The sequence below is a fragment of the Poecilia mexicana genome, unplaced genomic scaffold (assembly GCF_051168715.1).
Source record: "Poecilia mexicana isolate PSO_F unplaced genomic scaffold, ASM5116871v1 scaffold_8, whole genome shotgun sequence".
Lineage (NCBI taxonomy): Eukaryota > Metazoa > Chordata > Actinopteri > Cyprinodontiformes > Poeciliidae > Poecilia > Poecilia mexicana.
Window position 1 is genome coordinate 5,097,427 of NW_028263377.1, and position 19,006 is coordinate 5,116,432.

The 19,006-nt window shown below is 39.1% G+C and overlaps 1 protein-coding gene across 1 annotated transcript; it reads left to right on the forward strand.

Moving 5' to 3' along the window:
* Positions 1-2,447: 2,447 nt before the first annotated feature.
* On the forward strand, positions 2,448-18,182 carry carhsp1 (calcium regulated heat stable protein 1). The gene is made up of 5 exons (XM_015012097.2): positions 2,448-2,624; positions 15,261-15,390; positions 15,664-15,772; positions 16,787-16,909; positions 17,664-18,182. The coding sequence occupies exons 2-5, from the start codon at positions 15,309-15,311 to the stop codon at positions 17,824-17,826; spliced, it is 477 nt and encodes a 158-aa protein (XP_014867583.1). The 5' UTR covers positions 2,448-2,624; positions 15,261-15,308; the 3' UTR covers positions 17,827-18,182.
* Positions 18,183-19,006: the final 824 nt, after the last annotated feature.

Consider the following 19,006-nt stretch of genomic DNA (forward strand, 5'->3'; position numbering starts at 1 on the left):
GTTTCCTTTTTTCTTGTAACTTCTTCCTGTCATTTAAATACTGTTATTGTTGACATGACATTCAGCACCACTATGTGAACATCTTGGCATGGTCGAGCCGGAGTCCAGACTTGAATCTGATTGGATATCTCTGGAGTGATGTCAAAATGGCTGACAGATGTCTCCATCCAACCTGATGAAGGAGGAGAAGAAGATAAAGAAGAATGGACCACAATGGCAGAAGATAGGTGAGCTGGCGGCATGATGAAAAATGACTTGAGGCCGGAGTTCTGCCAGAGCTGGACCAACAAAGTGAATACTTTTGTCTTTTTAAAGGGGCGGTGTCGTGCAAAATCGAGCTTTCTGAGCTTTATACTATGTTAGAAATTTATTCCCTCATCAAAAACTGTTGAAGGCAACATAGTTACGTGATTGTGGTTAGAAAACACATTTGCAAAACACTCAAAATTTTTCTCCCGCAGTGTCATATAATGGGCTAGAACTTTGATGAAAGAGATTCCAATAGTTTGGATTAAGGCTGGAACATTACAAAATATCGGAAAAGTGAAATGCTCTGAATGCTTTTTTTTTTCTGGAAAAATCCACTGTTACTCCAAATCCTGATACAATCTGTGAGAGGAGTTGCCTCTCTGAGTGAATGGGCTGACTCATGATTCTTAGCAGGATCCCCCTCTCCTCCCCCCAGCCTGGTGGAAAAGTGTGTCATAAAACTTTCGCTATAAGAGAGTAACAAAGATCAGAACGCTGAGTATTTGGGCTTATAGCCAAAATCTACCCACTGAGACTCTGTGGTGGGTTTATTTTATTTTTTCAAAAACTGGGTGGATTACCAGAAAATAACAAATGTTGACCGACTCCAAGCAAGAATCGGCCAGGATTCATCTGAGTGTGACAGCGTGACATTAAAAAGCTGTTTGGCGTCAGGCCAGTTTTTAACCCTGCTAAATGCGCTTTGCTCCTTTATTGCATCCTGCCAAGTTCCTTCTGGTGGAACTTATCTATCACAAGACTTTTCTTATCTGTTGGGCCAATGGGAAGCAAACACATCTCAGCTCCACCACAACAACAGATCGCACCTTGGAAACAACGCTGGTAGAAAACTATTTACTCTCTGCTCTATTCTTTTGCTGTATGTTTACTGCAAAACAGAAAAAACATACAGAAAATCCCCCCACCAAAAGTATGTTCATTTGAATTCCAGCTTGTATTTATCCAAGCTCAGAGTTGTTTCTGAGGGCCACATCTTCTACTTGTGATGATGTACCACACAAAACGTACTTTCATTTGAAGACTTTCAAACACCTTACTGATTCTCACAGACAAAACTGGACAACTATTAGCACCAGAAGCATAACCATCATGGAAGAGTGCCAAGAAGGATAGAAAGTCTTGTTTGCAGTTTGCCACAAGCCATGTAGAGGGCACCATCAACATGTGGAAGAAGGCTTTCTGGTCTGACAGGACCAAAATGAAACCTTTTTGACCCGCATGCAGAATGGTATGGTGAAAAATTACTCTGATTCAATTTGATTGGGCCTTTTGCAAAGAATATGTAAAGTTTTCTGTTTTTAAACACGCAAACTGGTCAAGATGTAACATTAAAGATTTGGGAGAAAAAAAATATGTTAAAGTTTCTGGATGCAACGATCCACTTTATTCACTTTCTATACCGATATCAATATCTGAGATTTAGTAGCAGCCATTACTGATCTGAAACAGAAAAATATTGCTGAATTGACTAAAAGCTTGGTCAAACTTGTAAAAACAACACAACTTTAATTTGATCAGTCAGTGCAATTAGGATTATAACAGCCAATGTGAAAAATAATAAACTGAAACTGATAAAAACAACAGGCAGACAATCTTGGTCAAACATGTAGAAATAAACTGCAACAAACCTTCTTTCAAATGATTCAGAAAATGTAAGGAATTCTTTATATTATGTAGAATAAAACATGATGTTGCTTAGAGAACAAAGCAGCTGAACCAAATAGATTATGGATCGGGCACATTGTCTCCCAGACTAAACGTTTTTTTCAATATCAGAACCGATATAGATATTTAATATCGGATTGGTGTTGTCTATTAAAGTTTGTGGTTGTGTAAAAGTTAAAAGGGTATGGATATTTTTGAGTACAATGCAATGTTCTCTGTGGAGAGGTGCATTTTAAATAATCTGTAAGAAAAAATACATATTACAAACATACATTGAATAGTCATATAAATAATAACATTAACAGCTTAAATTGCAGCCAGTCATGATAACATATTAAAAGAACCATTCGAGCTGAAAGAACTTTTATTTCAGCATTTGCTTTGCGCGTTGTATCTGATACTTACGGGGGAGTGTGTTTCCCCATTCTCACTGGTTGTTACGGTAACTCCTGACGTCCCTCCCCACTCTACAGAGAAGTTACGCCCATTCATAAAAAAAGAGAGAGAGAGCGCGACAGAGCGAGTATTTACGGTTCTTGGCTGCTGGAGGATGAACCTCATCTCTTCCACTCTTAGTGCAGCAGAAGAAAAACATTCAGCCACATAATTTAACCAGACCCGGGTTCTTTTTGGACGCTGTTTTCAAGCTTCAGAACTAACTTGTCACTTCATAACTTGAAGGAACAAAGGTGAGTGATGCCATTAAAACACTTAACAAGCTCAAACTCTTGTGAATCCCGCGGTGCTAGCTGAGTAACAATGTGTTAGAGGCTAGCTGCTCAGTTTCAGTCTGAGTTCGGCTCCGGAAAAATCTTTGCTCGGTTGTCGAGCGTAGAACTTTGTAGCTGCAGAGGTTTGCTTTGGTTCTCCTGTAACTTCGGAATGACGTTTGAATGGACAAATCTCCACAAACTCTGCTGTCCAGTGCGGGATTGGGCTTTCCTGGCGCGTGCAGGCGGTCATTTCCTTTGAAGGTGGGGGTGGAGATAAAATACCAAGAGAAGAGGGGCCAGCAGGCGCAGTCAATGTGAGTTTTGTCCGAGAAAGTACTGTCGCTGTGATTCACGCCTTGAAAAATCCAATTCTGCTTTAAAATAAATGACAGAAAGATGCTGCCGCTCACTATTTAAAAACATTCACACGCCTTCGCCATAATTACCTTTGGAGTAGCTGAAAAGAGTAAGTCTTTCCGACTCGTACTTCAGGTTTGCTTATGGTAAAACGAATAAAAAATATAAGATGGAGATATGAATCCTACTTATGTCAGATATGTTGTTTAGGGGGCGGTGACTGAGTATGACTACTGCGTTGGAGCTAAGAAATGGGAGTTTTATAAGCCTACAGTTTTGCGTCCTCCGGAACACAAACAAACCGTAGACTGGCGTCTGATTTACAAACACACACGCTAGTCTGAGGTTATCATTTGAAAGTTGTCTTTCCACATAGTTGCTTAAGAAATGAGAAGCCACTCATTGCACCAGCTGGGGTTAAATAACTTGTTGCCAAGTGGGACACAACAGTATCTATCCAATAGGAAGCTCAGACCTATTTGCTCAGTTAAATTCAGCTGGTAACATTTTTATTCTGTAATTTTTTTTAGCCAGGCAGTGAGCACTACTGTGATGATGGGTAGTTATGGAAAGCTATTGATGGATTTAATCAGTTAAACCATTATGTATACACAGGTATTCCACCATACTTTTCCACAGCCATTTTTTATTTTTCTTGCTAAGCCAGTCTTGAGTGTTTGTTGATTAAAAAGATCAGTCTTAACCCCCGTCAGATTATTATTTTGTTCCATAAACTGCATGGGTTTTGTTACACTTTGCAGACCAAAGTGTTAGTTAAAATCCCCAAAGAGTTTAGCAATTTGTGATGGTGGGACAGAGAAGGCTCTTTTCTGGTATCTCTGTCAAAACAACTCGTTGGCGTGATGATTGCACCCAAAGGGTTATTATTTAGACTTGATGATCACAAGATTACACTGTTGCTACAGTTCTTTACCATTGAATTTTGTATTTGAAAAAAAGTTATATTTATATGACAGTGGACCCCCACCTGTTCGTGGTTCAGAATTTGTGGATTTTTCTTTGAAACATTGCCCCAAATAATCTACATAAAATTAACCTTTTTGGGTTTATTCTATAGAGTTTATCTTGAAAATAACTCAGTTTGAGAAGCTGAATACGGTGGTACTCGACACGCTGGCATTTGCAAAGCAACCAATCCTGGAGTTCCTTTAATTTTTCCAGGGTGCTGATCCAAGAAATAAGGGTGTTAGCTTCTAATGCTAAGATGGTTTCTACTGTGTGTATTAGGTCATAGTAAGATATGTTATGTGGTTTAACTATTAGGCCATCGGGAGGATTTTTAGAGAGTATCTTAAGTATTCGTGGTTAATATGGGTTCTAGATCGGACTGTGTCACTTTAGATTTATTCCCAAGTGAAACAGGAAGTCGTCGATTATCAATTACAAGTTCCTAGAATCTCTGATCAGAAATAAATGTACTCAATTCAAAGGTTTATTTTTACTTTATTTTGTACATGGTTATGCTGCAGTAGTAAAAGATAAATTGAACTCTTAAATAGGGCTTCACGATATGAAAATTAAAATTGACAGTGCTAAGAACAAATTGTAAAAGATTAATACAATACCCAAGTCTTTTTCCCCTTTGTATTCTCATATTCCCATCCCCTTCAATTGATTTTCCCTCACATTTAACAGTGTACCAACATTTTTTTCATACCTGCATTAAAATATATTTTACATATGGCCATGATTAACTCATATCTTTATTTCATTATTAACCAGAATGTGATTTACTTTCTTGTTTTTTTTGTAGTTTGAGTGAAATTCCTGTAAAAAAAAAACCAACAAACATTTAAATAGCCATCTAAATATTTTTTTTAAACTTTTTTTATAGTCCTTCTACATGCTGTTGTACCACTGCGTTTATAATCACACCGTGTTGAAGACATTTTTCTCGCAGGAGGCTGAAACCAATCGACAGGAAGAGTAATAAATGTGGATGATTTGTGGGGCCGTATAAAGGCCTGACAGGAAGATTAATGGAGTTCTGTTATAGAAGCTCATGTTTGTTTTTTACCTCTCAAACTCCTGCACGAGCGAAGTGTCTGTCTGCAACATGAACGTTTCCAAATCGTTGTTTCCTGGTGTTTGCACAAGGGAACAAATTCCACCGACATGAGTCAAATGTGACCCAGCCAGCTGGAGACATCTTTATTGCCACATCAAACAAAGTAACGCTTTGCAAAGTGCCACCATCAGTGTTGAAGTGTATAAAAGTGATTTCAGTTTTTTTTTTTTTTTTTTCCCCTATTTAAAGAGACGGCATGTGAATATAATACCAGGTTCTTTCAGTTTAAAAAATAGTTTCTAAAAATTAGATCCCAACGAGAAATTAAACATTTTATTAATAAAGTTGAGGAAGTCATTATAGATTTGTGAATTATGTAGTTTAACAGTGGAGCTACCTGTACTGCCTGTACACTTAGTGTGTTAGCATGCGGGATAGAAATCTGTAAACATCAGTGTGTTGGTGGTAACACACACACACACACACACACACACACACACACACACACACACACACACACACAAAACAGGGGAAATACAAGGTTATGTTGCATTGTTGAAACTGAAACCTGCTCAGAAGAATGATACTTTGCAGAACTTGTTTCATTAAAACCATAAACACCAGTGTAATTTTTAAAATAATTTTTATTACTACCAGCCTGGGCCAGCCTGTCATAAAATAATTTCTGGAGTAAAGCATTAACTAAGACCTGACTTGACCTACAAACTGATGCAAAATGTTTGAAGTTTTGAAACACTTTGAAAGTTTGTATCTGACATGAAACCTGGTGCTCAGAAGAGCCCACAAAGGTTCCTGCACTGACAATAAATAAACCAAAACACACAAAAGTAAATCTTTTGTTTCTTTCAAATATAAAACAAGGTTATTATTTGTTTTGAAATGCAATGTCTTATGTGGTTCACAGCTATAAAAAGTAGAGGCAAAATGTAGCTTTTTAAAGAAATGTACTGTAAGTCTTTGGAGTTAAATTTTCAATGTATGTAGAAGTAGAACCGAGACCTGTTTAGTGTAGCTCTGTTAGCGTGTTTGCAGTCGGCGTGCTAAAATCAGTGATTGAAACCCAACCACAAAAGCTCTCCGCAGGCATCAGTTGCTTCTCGTGTGTGAGGAAAACATGGCTGATGAAGACACAGTGGTGTCTCTGTATCTGCATTTCCATTGACCATGTATTTGTGCAATTTCACATTTTGAAAATAAAATTGCTTAACGGAAACACACCAATTTTGGAAAAACGTTTGTTTTTTCAATAAAAAGTTTAGCCGCTAAAATGAGGTGCATTTCTTTTTTTGGCCATATGAAAATTGTTTTATTTCGCAAAACTGCAATGGAAACTGGGCCGATGGCAATAAATTTTACTGGATGATAAATTGTTCCAGACGTTATTGTGATGAACGATAATTATATTGTTTTGAGACAATTTTCAAGCAATATAATGGTAAAGGTATAATAATGCAAGAACACATTCTAAAAGATTTTTAAACTTTAAATTTTAGTGAACATTTAACACTGGAACTCTAAATAACAGAAAAAACAAAATAAACTTTGAAGTCTTTGAAAACCAAATTGTTCTTCAAAACAACACCAAACTGAAGACTTTTATCATCCAGTTTCTGGTAGAAAGAAAAAAAAAGATAAATCATGCAAATGAAAATTATTGAGCTCATTTTAATTTATCATGTGATAAGTTGATTTATTGTGACAGGCTTAATGGAAACACTTGTTTTTGCATCATGAGTCAAATGATGAACAACCAGAGGTTACCAGTGGCACAAACCACAAAGAGGACAGGAAGTAGTTGGAGGAACATGGTGTCATTTTAATGACTTATTTGTGTATAATTTTTTACAATTTTTATTGTTTCTTATTTAATAGAAATAACGCAAAAATAGTGGTGTTGTTTTTTTTTCCCACATTAGGGGAATATTGACAAAGTTTTGTGTACATTTGTAATGCAAGTATAGCTACTGTCTTCTTAGAAACACAAAGGCAGCATCTTGAAGTCAACATAATCATAGCTGTGTAATAAATGAGTCTGAATAAATCAACTCACTGTTTTCTTGTCACCTCGGCTTTTAATCAACATCAATCCTCTGGTACTTTCTGTCACCTCATTATTAGTTCCATTTTAACGCCTCTGGTCATCTTGAAAGTGTTTGGAAGAGGCTAATTACAATCAAATGAGTTGTGCTGCAGTGCCACCATAACATTTCTGTGGTGTCGATACAGAGATGAGGTAACGGAGGAAAGCAAGTGGAGTGATGGTTTTGCTTGACTCACTGCTGGCATAATTGCCAGCTCTGCTCTGTGTTTGAGCTGCAGTGACTGACAGCTTGACACAGTCTCACTTTCACTGTCTTCATTGCCATCAGTGAAGAGAAGAGAATAGATGCTGATCCTTGAAAGAATCCCCAAAGTCACTCTATTTGCTATAGGGCATATTCAATCTGAGTAAATACGAAATCAGTTTTCAAATGAGGAATTCATGTATGATCGAAAAAACGGGTTGTTGCGCTTCTCCAGGATCAGGATGGGTTGCCATAACGATGGAACTATGAAATCCGTCTTCTGGACCTTCAGTTCAGTGACCTCAATCTCTAACAACATTGGTTTTAGCTGCAGGATAATGATATGAACATCACAAACACTTGATGCTGTTTGTTGCTGCCAACGGTGACTCAACCAGTCATTAGCTTTAGAGGTCAGTTGCTTTATCAAAGGGTCAGATTGAAGGAAAAAATAAAAATATGAGAGTTTATTTTTACTTTCAATGTCTCTTTAGAGTCTGTACTCTTTGTATTTAAGTGTAATTTCAAAAATAAATAAATAAAAACACGGTAGGGGTATTAGGAGGTGCGACATAGCTTTAGTCTGAGTGCTAACCTTGACAGCTAGCTCATGCTCCGTTTGTACATTTAAATGCAGACTGAAGTGAGGTCCAGACCAGGAGACTGCTGCTGCTGCAGTCAGACTGACTCTCAGCTACAGAGATGCTGCACTGACGCACATTGCTGGGATGAGTCATGAAATTGTCAGAACAGGATCATTGTTTGCTATCACACAGGCACATCTCATTTGGCCTTGTGCACACAAACACTCACACACACTTGCATCCATATTCACAGGAGAGCCTGTAGAAAATGCAGGCTGTGTTTGCACGATGCCCCTGTTGTCGGTCAGCGTATTGAAGGTTTTCAGTGAACTGCCCAGAGCTGCTCATGTTCCCGGTTCACTTCATCCATTCACTTCAGTTACTGTCTCACAAAGGCAGCACTATAACAGTCCTAACATCTGCTGCAAAGGCTCCAATGCACACAGAGTGGGGGGGAATACTGAAAATGTGAATGCAGATATTCTCGTTTTTGTTTTTTCAATTAATTAATCAAAAGTTATGTTTACCTTGGAAACATTGTTTCTTAGTTTCAGGTTTTTCACATATCTGAAGCATTTACATCTTTTGATCAAGTTGTGATGAAAATATTTAAAATCTTGCACTTTGATATATTTTATTCTATTCATTCCTGTTTGATTTTAAAAAGCAGAAACACTAAGACGGCAGGTAATCAATTGGGATCATTTCTGATGAGACTCTTTGGTCTTCAGGTGGTCTGTAGTGTTTGTGGTTGTAATGCGACATAAACCTGGCATCCTTTCATCTGCTTGTCAGCAGGAAAGCAAAACTCCCCCATGCCAAATGTCAGTGCAGATTTTAGATAAAGCCATGGGCGTAGGTTTGGGTAGGGACGGTAGGGACATGTCCCGACCAATATTCACGGGATATGAAAAAGTCCCGACCAATTTTTGCCATATTGGCTCAAAGAACGTGGATCTACGATCTTTGATTAGCAGCAACAGGCGGTGCGCGGAACGGAAGCTTCTTAGTTTGACATTTATTATGAGCCTCCGAGTCCGTGTCGGAACGGTGCTGTCGGGGGGTGGGGGGTGGGGGAGTCAGTTGAATCGTCGGACGTTCTTTGATTAGCTGCAAAAGGCGGCGGCTAGCTGGGCACACGCGTCTCCTTCTGAGTCTCTGAGACCATGTCGCCACCAAAAAAGAAAAGGACAGACATTAGAAGTTATTTCGCTACGTCGGCTGTAAGTACAGTGAGTGGACCCATAAGTTAGATATCTATCACGCAACGCATTTGTTGTAAAGTCCGGTGTTTAGTAAGGTCAGCACTGAATGTGAGGTAGAATAGGTCTGTTAATTATGTAATATTTTTTCACATAGGATGCTCAGACAGCAGAGCAAGGGGCAGAGCAGAACGATGGAGAGGTGGCTGGAGCTTCAGGGCTCCAGGTGAGGTGTTAGTTCTCAGATATGAAATATACTGTGAAATTATCTCAGTAAATATGGCATTTGAAGTGTTAGTCTTAAATTAAGTTAAGCTAGTGTGAATACAAACCAGGTTACGCTTTGTTTGCTCTATAGGAGGCAGTCAGTGTGAGTGCCAGTGACCAGGGAGTATCCAGAGGATATTTCTTTTGATCTTACTTGTAACGTTTGCTGAATTTTGTAAAGGAAAAAGTAAAGTGTTCTTGAACTGATCTGCTGAGTATGACTGTATCTGGTTGATGTATGATATGGTTATGGTTGGGGGGAGGGGTTATTAAGCCAATGTGGTTTCCCCCCCCTTCTCAAAAATGTTCGGTGCTCTTGGGCATTTCACTGTGCTGCCGGGGGGGGGGGGTGTCAAGGTCCCCACCAAAACTTAGACCGAACCTACGCCCTTGGATAAAGCTAAAGTTGAAGTGACAAGACCTGCAGATAAAACAAGTAAAAGGTCACTTCATCTCTTATCTGTAAGGTTTGTTTTTCACTCCAAATGTTTTCATTTTTAGATCTACATTTCTATGTCAATGGAAATGTACATTTTCTAATACATTTTCTAAGGTTCCAGTTTTGTTTAGCACCCAAGCTAATAACTGGGCGAACCTGTGAAGGTACCATTTAGACACAGATTTAGCTCAGTGTCTAAATCTGAGCTAAATCAGATTTAGCTGATTTAGCTTTCTTATTTTCTCTGATTTTATGTATTTATTTTTATAGAGACTATTTAGCTAGACGCTGCACAGTTGCGCAATTTGTAGAGCTGTTGGCTCTTGCCTGGAACGTTAGATGGAGATAAGCACCAGCATCCCTCCCGACCCCACCAAGGGACAAGGGTGTAAAGAAAATGGATGGATGGATTTAGCAGGAAATATAATAGCATCTGATGTACATGAACTACTTAACAAAATGGCAAAATAGTCCTTTAGTTTAGCCACGACAGGAAGCTAGAACGCTATTGCTAGCTTTAGCATTGGTAGCGGCTAAATGGCTGATAGTCATGGTATTCTCCCAGTGCTTTAAAGCATTCTTTATTAGCCAGCACTGTCAACACTACACTGCATGCATGACCTAACTTCTTTCTGACTTGAAAGTAAGATTGTTACACACAGATAAAACAGCTTACAACTCATAAAAAGATTGTAAAATGTTATTTCATCAGATAAAGTCACATGCTGACAGCATGATACATCTACATGTTTTGGCCTTCCCCTTTGTTTAATATTTGTGACATGTAAAACCTTGCTTTCCTGTCATTTTTTTTCTTACCTGCCTTAAAAGGCAACGCTTCAAACATCCATATTAGTTTCTTTCGCAAAGCAGTTAATTGAGGCTGCAAAAGCAGCAAAACGTCTCAGGCTTGACCTGAAATCTTTTCTGAATGATGGAAATTAATTTCTTAGAGGCCGGATATTGCTGTGAGCTGTTTTTTTTTTCTCAGGCTGTGTGTTTATTTCCTCAGTTACAAGCTTACTCTCCAAACTTGTCTAGTTTTGATTTCCTGCCTCATCCAGCAGGATGGGAGGAGGCATGACTTCCTCCCATTCATCACCCAGCTGTCTAAGTTTAACAAAAATACATATTTTAGCTATTTCACTGACGGGGAAACTAAACAATGTTCCAAAGATTAACAACTGAACAGTCAGCTCTGATATCCAAGTTAGCATAATTACCATGACAACACTGTTGCTTCAAAGTGCAATCACTCTGGTTGCATTGAACTTTTAACTACCCAATCACATTCTGGATGCTGAACTCTCCAAAGTTTTACTAAGCTAAAAATAAATATTATGGAACACAAAAAACATTAGTAACCATCCTACAGTGATTCACCAGGAAGTGCAAGAAAAAACATTTGATCTTACCTACCACTGATTACTTGAATCCTATGAAACAAGTGGTGTAAACCCCCCTCCCCCCAATTCTGAGAAGTTGATGCAAATTATACATTTCATAGCATCTTTAAATGCGATATAGATACAAATCAGGGCTTCCATCCTGTACAGAACTCTCTGGATGCAACATCCCATCTCATAGATATTTAAAAGAGTAGGATTATTTATTTTCCAGGCATCTAGAGCCATTTTATAGCACAATCAAATAACTGTTACCTTCAGTTGTCATAAAAATGCTGCATGTATCAAATATGACTTGGAAGAAATTTGACTTTCTTATTTAACTCCTTGAAATTGGGCCTCTGTCTCTTGAAAAGTTCCTGCTCCTTCTGAGACTCCGCCTTCAGGAAGTCAACATAATACGGCTCCTCTATTAACCACTAACAATGTTTTTACCAGCATTGCTCTGAGAAGTAGCTCCTATGAATTCAGCAGATGACCAGTTCCACCAGGTATTCGCTAATTGCTGCTGGCTAGTCTGAAGGAACTGAATGAAGGCAAAACTATGTTTTTGATGAGGGAATAACGTAATGTAAAGTTCAAAGTCAATTTTACACGATGCCGCCCCTTTAACTGCCACTGCAAAGCTCTCTCCAATACTGTACCTACCATCACTGAATACAGTTAGGGACCGCTCTTTGCTTGGAATTATTCGAGTAATATCCATGCAAAATAATCGCTAACATAGAAAGCTAATATTACTTCCTGCTGAAATGTGAGCGCTTGTGTCTGAGTAACCAGAGACGCAGCTGAACACATGTACAAACCGATCAGGTTTGTGCTTATCACGCCTCTCCGCTCCGCCGTTTCTCCACACTCGTGTTATTCTGCAGAGTGGTGTGTGTTTGACCCCACAGACCCCATGTGTGGCGTTTGGATGATCAGGTGTTTGCATGCTGGCTGCGCCCCGGTGGACCGGTATGTGCTGTGTCAGCCGGGTCATTAGGTGACAGGGAATCCATAGAGGATGAGCATGGAAACTTCTGTGTGAGTGGAGGAGAAAAACAAAGAGAGCGGCATTTTGTTGCGTCTGCCTGACAGACAAAGTACTGAACACAAAGTGGAAGGAGAAATTCTTATGCAAAGTTGCTGTTTTCATATTGTTCTAAATGCAGCTTTTATTTGTTACTATGTTAACAACCTAAACTCTGTTACTTATTGGTTAAATTTAATTATAACCTTCCACCAAATATCTAACCTAATGTGTTGATCATGACAAAATTTTCACACAACTTTGTTGTAGATACAACTCAAGCTGAAGATGTTTTGATGTTTCCTCATCAAACCAATTGATTCTTTCTGTTCCAGTGCAATTTTCTTTTTTATTTTTTCCCCCAACTCTAGAGGCACTGAATCCACAATCATTGAATTTATTGACCCTGGTCAATAGTTTACTAGGTATGAAACCAAAAAAGTAGAATGTGTTGTTATTTTGTCCGTCATATTACTTGAACATGGCATCAAAACAACAATTTATCACAATAACTTCTGGGACAATTTATCATCCAACATACTGAATCGTTATAGTTGTAGACTATCTTTGTTTCAAATTGAGGAGTCTTGGCTAAAACATTTACAGACATTAAAGGTGAAATGAATATATTTTGTACAGTTTTGGTTTAATTACAACTCTGAATATGGTGGGGGGGCTTTCAGTAAGCTACCTGGTTTTTTTTTGGGTTTTTTTGGAGTGAATATTCCAGTTAACAATTAATCAATTACTAAATCAATTGACTGTTATTTCAATAAACAGTTACAGTAATCACGATTAATTCAGCCCTGAAATAGAGATGACTTGACTGTGAAACTTCAATAATTTTAGTTAGAATTTACATTATTCTACATAATTGCCGATAAAACCTTTTAAAAAAAAGTCATAGCAGTAAAGATCAGCTCACAGGGTGAAAAACACATCCATTGTTAGGAAAAACCCAACTCGACTGGATCAATAGAATAACACTCACAGACAATAATCTGCTTTTTTCAAGCTGTGGGCACAAAAACACACTGATGGTTCCAATAACTGGTGAAACGTTAATTATTGGACATGGAGTCCACCAGTGGTGGCTGAGCTGGTGGACTTGAATTGTGTCCCATGACAGCTGGCTGTGGGAGACATTGAGACTGTTGTTCTGCGAAGCGGTAAAGATAAATGAAGCATGCTGTCCAGAGAGGGAGCAATCGCATTAACTCATTGTTTATTGAGTTTTGTCCAATCAGAGGCCAGAATCACTCTGCTCTCTGTTCCTGCAAAGTGTGTTCAGACAACTGGAAGGAACTGTTCACATGCTTGGACTCTCAGGTCTTCTTCTAAGAAACTGTAAACATGGAGGCGTGATGTTTTACTTAGCTTATCAATTAATCATCAATCATTTATTGGTATCGCTGATCTGCACTGTTTCTGTGGAAGTTGGGCATTTCCCGTGTTTAGTTTTCATTCGTCTGTGTGCCATGATGTCCGACACAGCTGAACAACACACACACACACACCAGCTTTATGCCCTTCAGTTCAGTTTGGTCAGATGGAAAAATCACAGTTTTTTTGTGGTTGTTTTTTAAAAAACAGTAGTTTTGTGGATGTTTTATTATGTTGCATCAAATTGCCAAAGAAAACAGGATTCATGCTGTGGAGACAGCGGCTTCAGTTATCACAGTGAAAAGCTCGTCTAGTTCAGCCAGACAGATGCAGCTCAGTGCGGCGTGTGTTTGGACTCGCCTTACACACGAGCTGCTGTGGACAACATGGCAGCATTTCAGGAAGACGAAGCTGAAAACCTAGAAATGACAGGCTGTCATTATAGCAGCATGTGGTAATTACGCTGTCTGTGACCCCATAGCAGCTACCATAAATACCACAATGGACATGGCAATTAAGTAAAGATAATTTACAATTTGGATTTGGATCAAATTATTTTCATCGGTTGGAGTGGACCTCTCAAAACCTAAATAAGGGTCTCTGTGTGTCCTTAAAAAGTCTTAAATTTGCTAAAATTAAGGGATTAAGTTATTATTATTTTATGTAAGTTGCCCATAAATATGTTAATCACAGGTCTGTTGTTTGTAATTTATATTATCATATTTCCCCCCCTCTTTTTAGGGACTTTTCTGTCGGGCAAACGTTTGAGTCACACACACACTTATTCATTTCATTCTGTGACTTGGGATGGTTGAGGCTAACTAGTAGTTAATATATCCTTGCTAACTAGCTCACTGGCAGCTATCTCTCTCTTACCAATCCATACGACGGTAGATGCACTCTGTGCAATAAGGCTCAGCACTACGGGGGCGGAGGTTGTCGTGAACATCACAAAAATATGCAATTTCCTGCTGTAAATTTCCGTTTTGATACGTCTTAAATTCCATTCATTGTGGTCTTAAATAGTCTTGAATTTGAATTGAATTGGTGAATTGAGAAACCACACAGATCTTTGTAATACCATCATTGTGTTTTTGTTCAATAAGGATAAATTGTTGATAAAGTCGTAGATATGAACACATTTCCAGAGCGCTGAATCTTTCTGCTTTCTATTCTGTTGGATTTGATGTAAAGCCGATCAGATTTCACTGCAACTCAAACTCAGCCATAGAAGCTAGCTGACACTGGATCTGAGGTAATTAGTCCTTTATTCGGCTGGTTTAATGGGCAGAAAAATCCAGCAGTAATAATAAAAGGCAGCTCTTACATAATCGACCAATCACACCTCAGCGACTGTGTGCCAACCAGTTAGAAGAGAGATGGATAAAGGGGTCTGCTCTCCCCCATCAGTGGCATCAAAGCGCTCTCAAATTATTGTTGCTATGGTTACAAGTTGTGCAACCATTTCTCCAGTCATCCACTGCTTGAGGGTTAGAGTTTATACCCTGCTATGACTTTATTTGCCCCCAGGGAGGGAAGAAGGTGAAATGTTTCTCTCAGGCTGTATGTGACGTCTCTGTGGGTTTGATGTGTGTCCATCCTCCTGTCCTCCTCCCTCCATCTTTAGAGTGCTGCTCCGTGACCCTTCTGACCCCGTGACGCCGACTCTTCCATCATGTCTTCTGAAGCCACGTCCATCCAGGAGTCTCGACCTGTGACCCCTCCACTGGCCTCCCCAAAATCTCCAAGTTCACCAGGTAGAAAATGAGTTTTTTATTGTTTTATTATTGTTGATTACGCTTAATGTACCAATAATGGTTCAAAATTTTCGGTTAACACTTTAGCCCTTATGCTAACTCTGAAAACATTTAGCATACTTTGTTTCATTTTTTATTTTTCCTAAACACTAATTTACTTGCCTGTTTGATAAGCTTTGAAAAAAAATGTATGTCTGTATTGAAGTTTTGGTTATCAGCTTAGCTAATTCTGTGTGATATTTGTTTATGTAAAACCTTTTCATTCATTTTCAGAGTCTCTGCATCTTCCAACCACCAAGTTCAGACAACGCTCACCTTCCCCAATGAGAGACTTTCTCATCCCCAGCCCTCTGCCCACACGCAGGAACAGGACCAACTCGGCGTGAGGACACACACACACACAAATATAAAGTTATAGGTACTATCCAGATAGAACATGTAGCTGTTATGTGAAAGTTTAGTGTGAAACATTTACTTTAGTTCCTCGACGGCGACACAATGATGCTGATTAAATATGATAATCAGGGAGCCGTGAAAATATTTCTGCACGAAGTCCAAACTATATCAACTAACTGTTACTGTTGCTCAAATGCAACATATGTTAACATTCAGCTTAACCTTTTCTTTAATCTTTTCTCTTCCTCTACTTCTGACTGTCTCTGGTTTTGCTTCACTCCTCAAAGCTGCGCAGCGCACAGTGATCAGCTTCACAGGCTGGAGCTGGAGGTGTTGGTTTTTCAAAATAAAGTACATTTTAACATTTCATGATACTTAAATTAATTTCACACTCTAATTATGGTTAGTATAAAGTGCCCAAATATAGGCTGCATGTAATATTCTGTACATTGTTTTAACGTGTATTTTTTAAAAGATCTTCATCTTGAAGGTGAAACGGCTTTTATTTTGCCATGGCAGCGTGCCACGATCAATTACCAAGATTTATTTATTTATGTTTTGAATCTGAACAAGCTGATGAAGTCAGAGGTACCGTCAGGTCCACTGTGATACAGACTGCTGCAGGAGATCCTTCCTGTCCTCAGCCGTCTCTGAAGAAACCTGGATAGTTTGACTTCTTAAAACATCCAGGTTTTCTTTACTTTTCTTTTTTTATTAATAAAGTCTCTTTGGATTCAATTTCCTGACATTTAAAGACAAAACTTCAGATTCCTACTGAAAATGCAACTTTCTTTTATTTGAATTTGAAGTAATTTTCAGTCACTTGAAATGTCCTAATAATGTGGAATGTAAGAATGTACTTGAACCACTGCAACAAACGACATCAAGAGATTAAGCCACAGATTAGAAGCACAGGTGACATAAACAAAGACTTAAAACACGCATATAAATGAACAACCTGTAATATCTCCATGTATCCCCCTCCTGTCTTGTCCTGCAGGTCGGTCCGGGCAGCAGAGGGCCCCGTGTTTAATGGAGTGTGTAAATGTTTCTCCCGCTCCAAAGGCCACGGCTTCATCACACCTTCAGACGGAGGCAACGACATCTTCGTCCACATCTCAGAGTAAGTGTGTGTGTGTGTGTGTGTCCTGCTTCACCACCTATGACGAGGTGCTTTGGTTTGAATCACCGTCATCCGGCCTCAGAAACACACACACACACTCACACACAGAGCAGGGAGGAGTGTGTAGGAGGACCACCTTCACCCCAATGCCTTTGTTTTCAGCCTCAGATGTCAGAGGAGCACACACACACACACACACACACCCTCCCCTACCACCCCATGGATGTGAAATAAAAACATTCAGATGAAACCTAATGGAACGACTTGATTTCAGCAGAACAGATGAGAATCATCTCATAGAGTTAAACTGACTCTGAGCAGGAAGCTTCTGGTTTAAACCGGTTCCATTCCTCTGATTTATTACTTGTAAAGTTCATTTCCTGACCTTCAGGGAAGCAACATTTGTTAAAAGATCAAACAGTGATCTGGAATTTCTGCCAAGACAGACTGATGAGATAAACAGGAAAATTTAAGTGATTTCAATTCATTACAGTGTTATACAACTGTTGTGTAAATGTATTGTATAATAATAATAGTTGACATTTAACACTGCAACTGGGAGGCATCTAAAATGTTCAAAATAAATAAAATGGATACTGAAATTTCTGTAAACCGAGACACGAGAAAAACGAACCATCATGCAAATGGAAATGATGGAGCTCATATTCACTTATCATGTGATTAATTGATTTCTTATTATGACAAACTGAACCCCGAGTTCAGCTTTTCATGTTTGTTTTGTTTTGTCTTCCAGTGTAGAGGGCGAGTACGTCCCGGTGGAAGGAGACGAGGTGACCTACAAGGTCTGCGCCATTCCTCCCAAACACGAGAAGGTCCAGGCGGTGGAGGTGAACATCACCCACCTCAAACCAGGCAGCAAGCATGAGACCTGGGGGGGGCACGTCATCACCAGCTGAGCGTGCAGACCCTCACCATGGAGACGGGGGCGGGAGGATTTTAAAGGTGTGTGAGTGGAGGATACTGTGGGTGAATCAGGTTAAGTCCCAGCTGTCTCATCTTCTTCTCACTGAAGTGTGAGCCGCCGCCCGTCGGCTCCGTCTGGACAGAACTCGCTTTTCTTTCATTGGATCTGAAACCTCAAGCGGAGCTGAACCCACGGCTCTCGTTATTCCTGTTGAACCTCACAGAGAAGCGTTCGGAAGTGTTTGGAATCATAAAACACTCACTGAATGTCGGAGTGTTTCCACTGATCTGACAGAAGCATAAATCCATAATCATGTCATGTTTGGGTGAAATAAAAAACTTTCAACAATTCCTGTCTGCTGGTTTATTCTTATTTTAATAGATAGTAGCTTCGTTTTCATGATGTGTTCAAAACTCTAATATTCTGTTAAGGTCCAAAAAAACACAAATGCAACTGCAGTGTTTCCTTTAAATAAGAAATCCAGTTACAATCTTGTGAACAAGTTTAACACAAGTAAAAACAAAAGAACACCATCGGCCTCCTGCCACTTCCTGTTGTCGTCTTCGTCTTTTACGCCAGTAGTGATATCCTGTTTGATCACATAACTCATATGATGTTTCAATTGAAATATGATTCTGTCGATACAGTCAGGGAAAAAAAATCCCCCTCATGGCAATGCAAAAACCTTTTATCAAAGAAACTTTAGCTTTTTCAAAATTGTTTCCATTAAGCTCATTTTTCTGAATTCCAATCTGTGATTTTTTTTTTTTTTTTTAAGTCAATGAAAACGCAGCTATAGTGGATGTTGCGGGGGTTTTTTTTTTAAATTATTTTTCGAGTAATTTGCAGTTTAGCATTTTGTAATAATATAGGAAACTGGTGATAACATTTTAAATATTCCAGTAGAAGTCCAGTTGGACTGAAAGCTCTTTCCTCTGGATCAATCAGGAGTCAGCAGATGCTCGCTGCAGGGCGCCACCCACCTGTGGGTGCCATGGAAACCCTCTGGAGCAAGTCGAATGTTGTTCTGGGGAGACTATTGTCTGAGTTTTCCCTCTGGGATCTGTAACCACAGCAACTCCCAACCTTGGCTAGGAGAAAGATGATGACTCCATTAAATCCTGTCTGATGCTAAAAGTCATCCTGTTGTTCCTTCATGGCTGCTGTTAGAA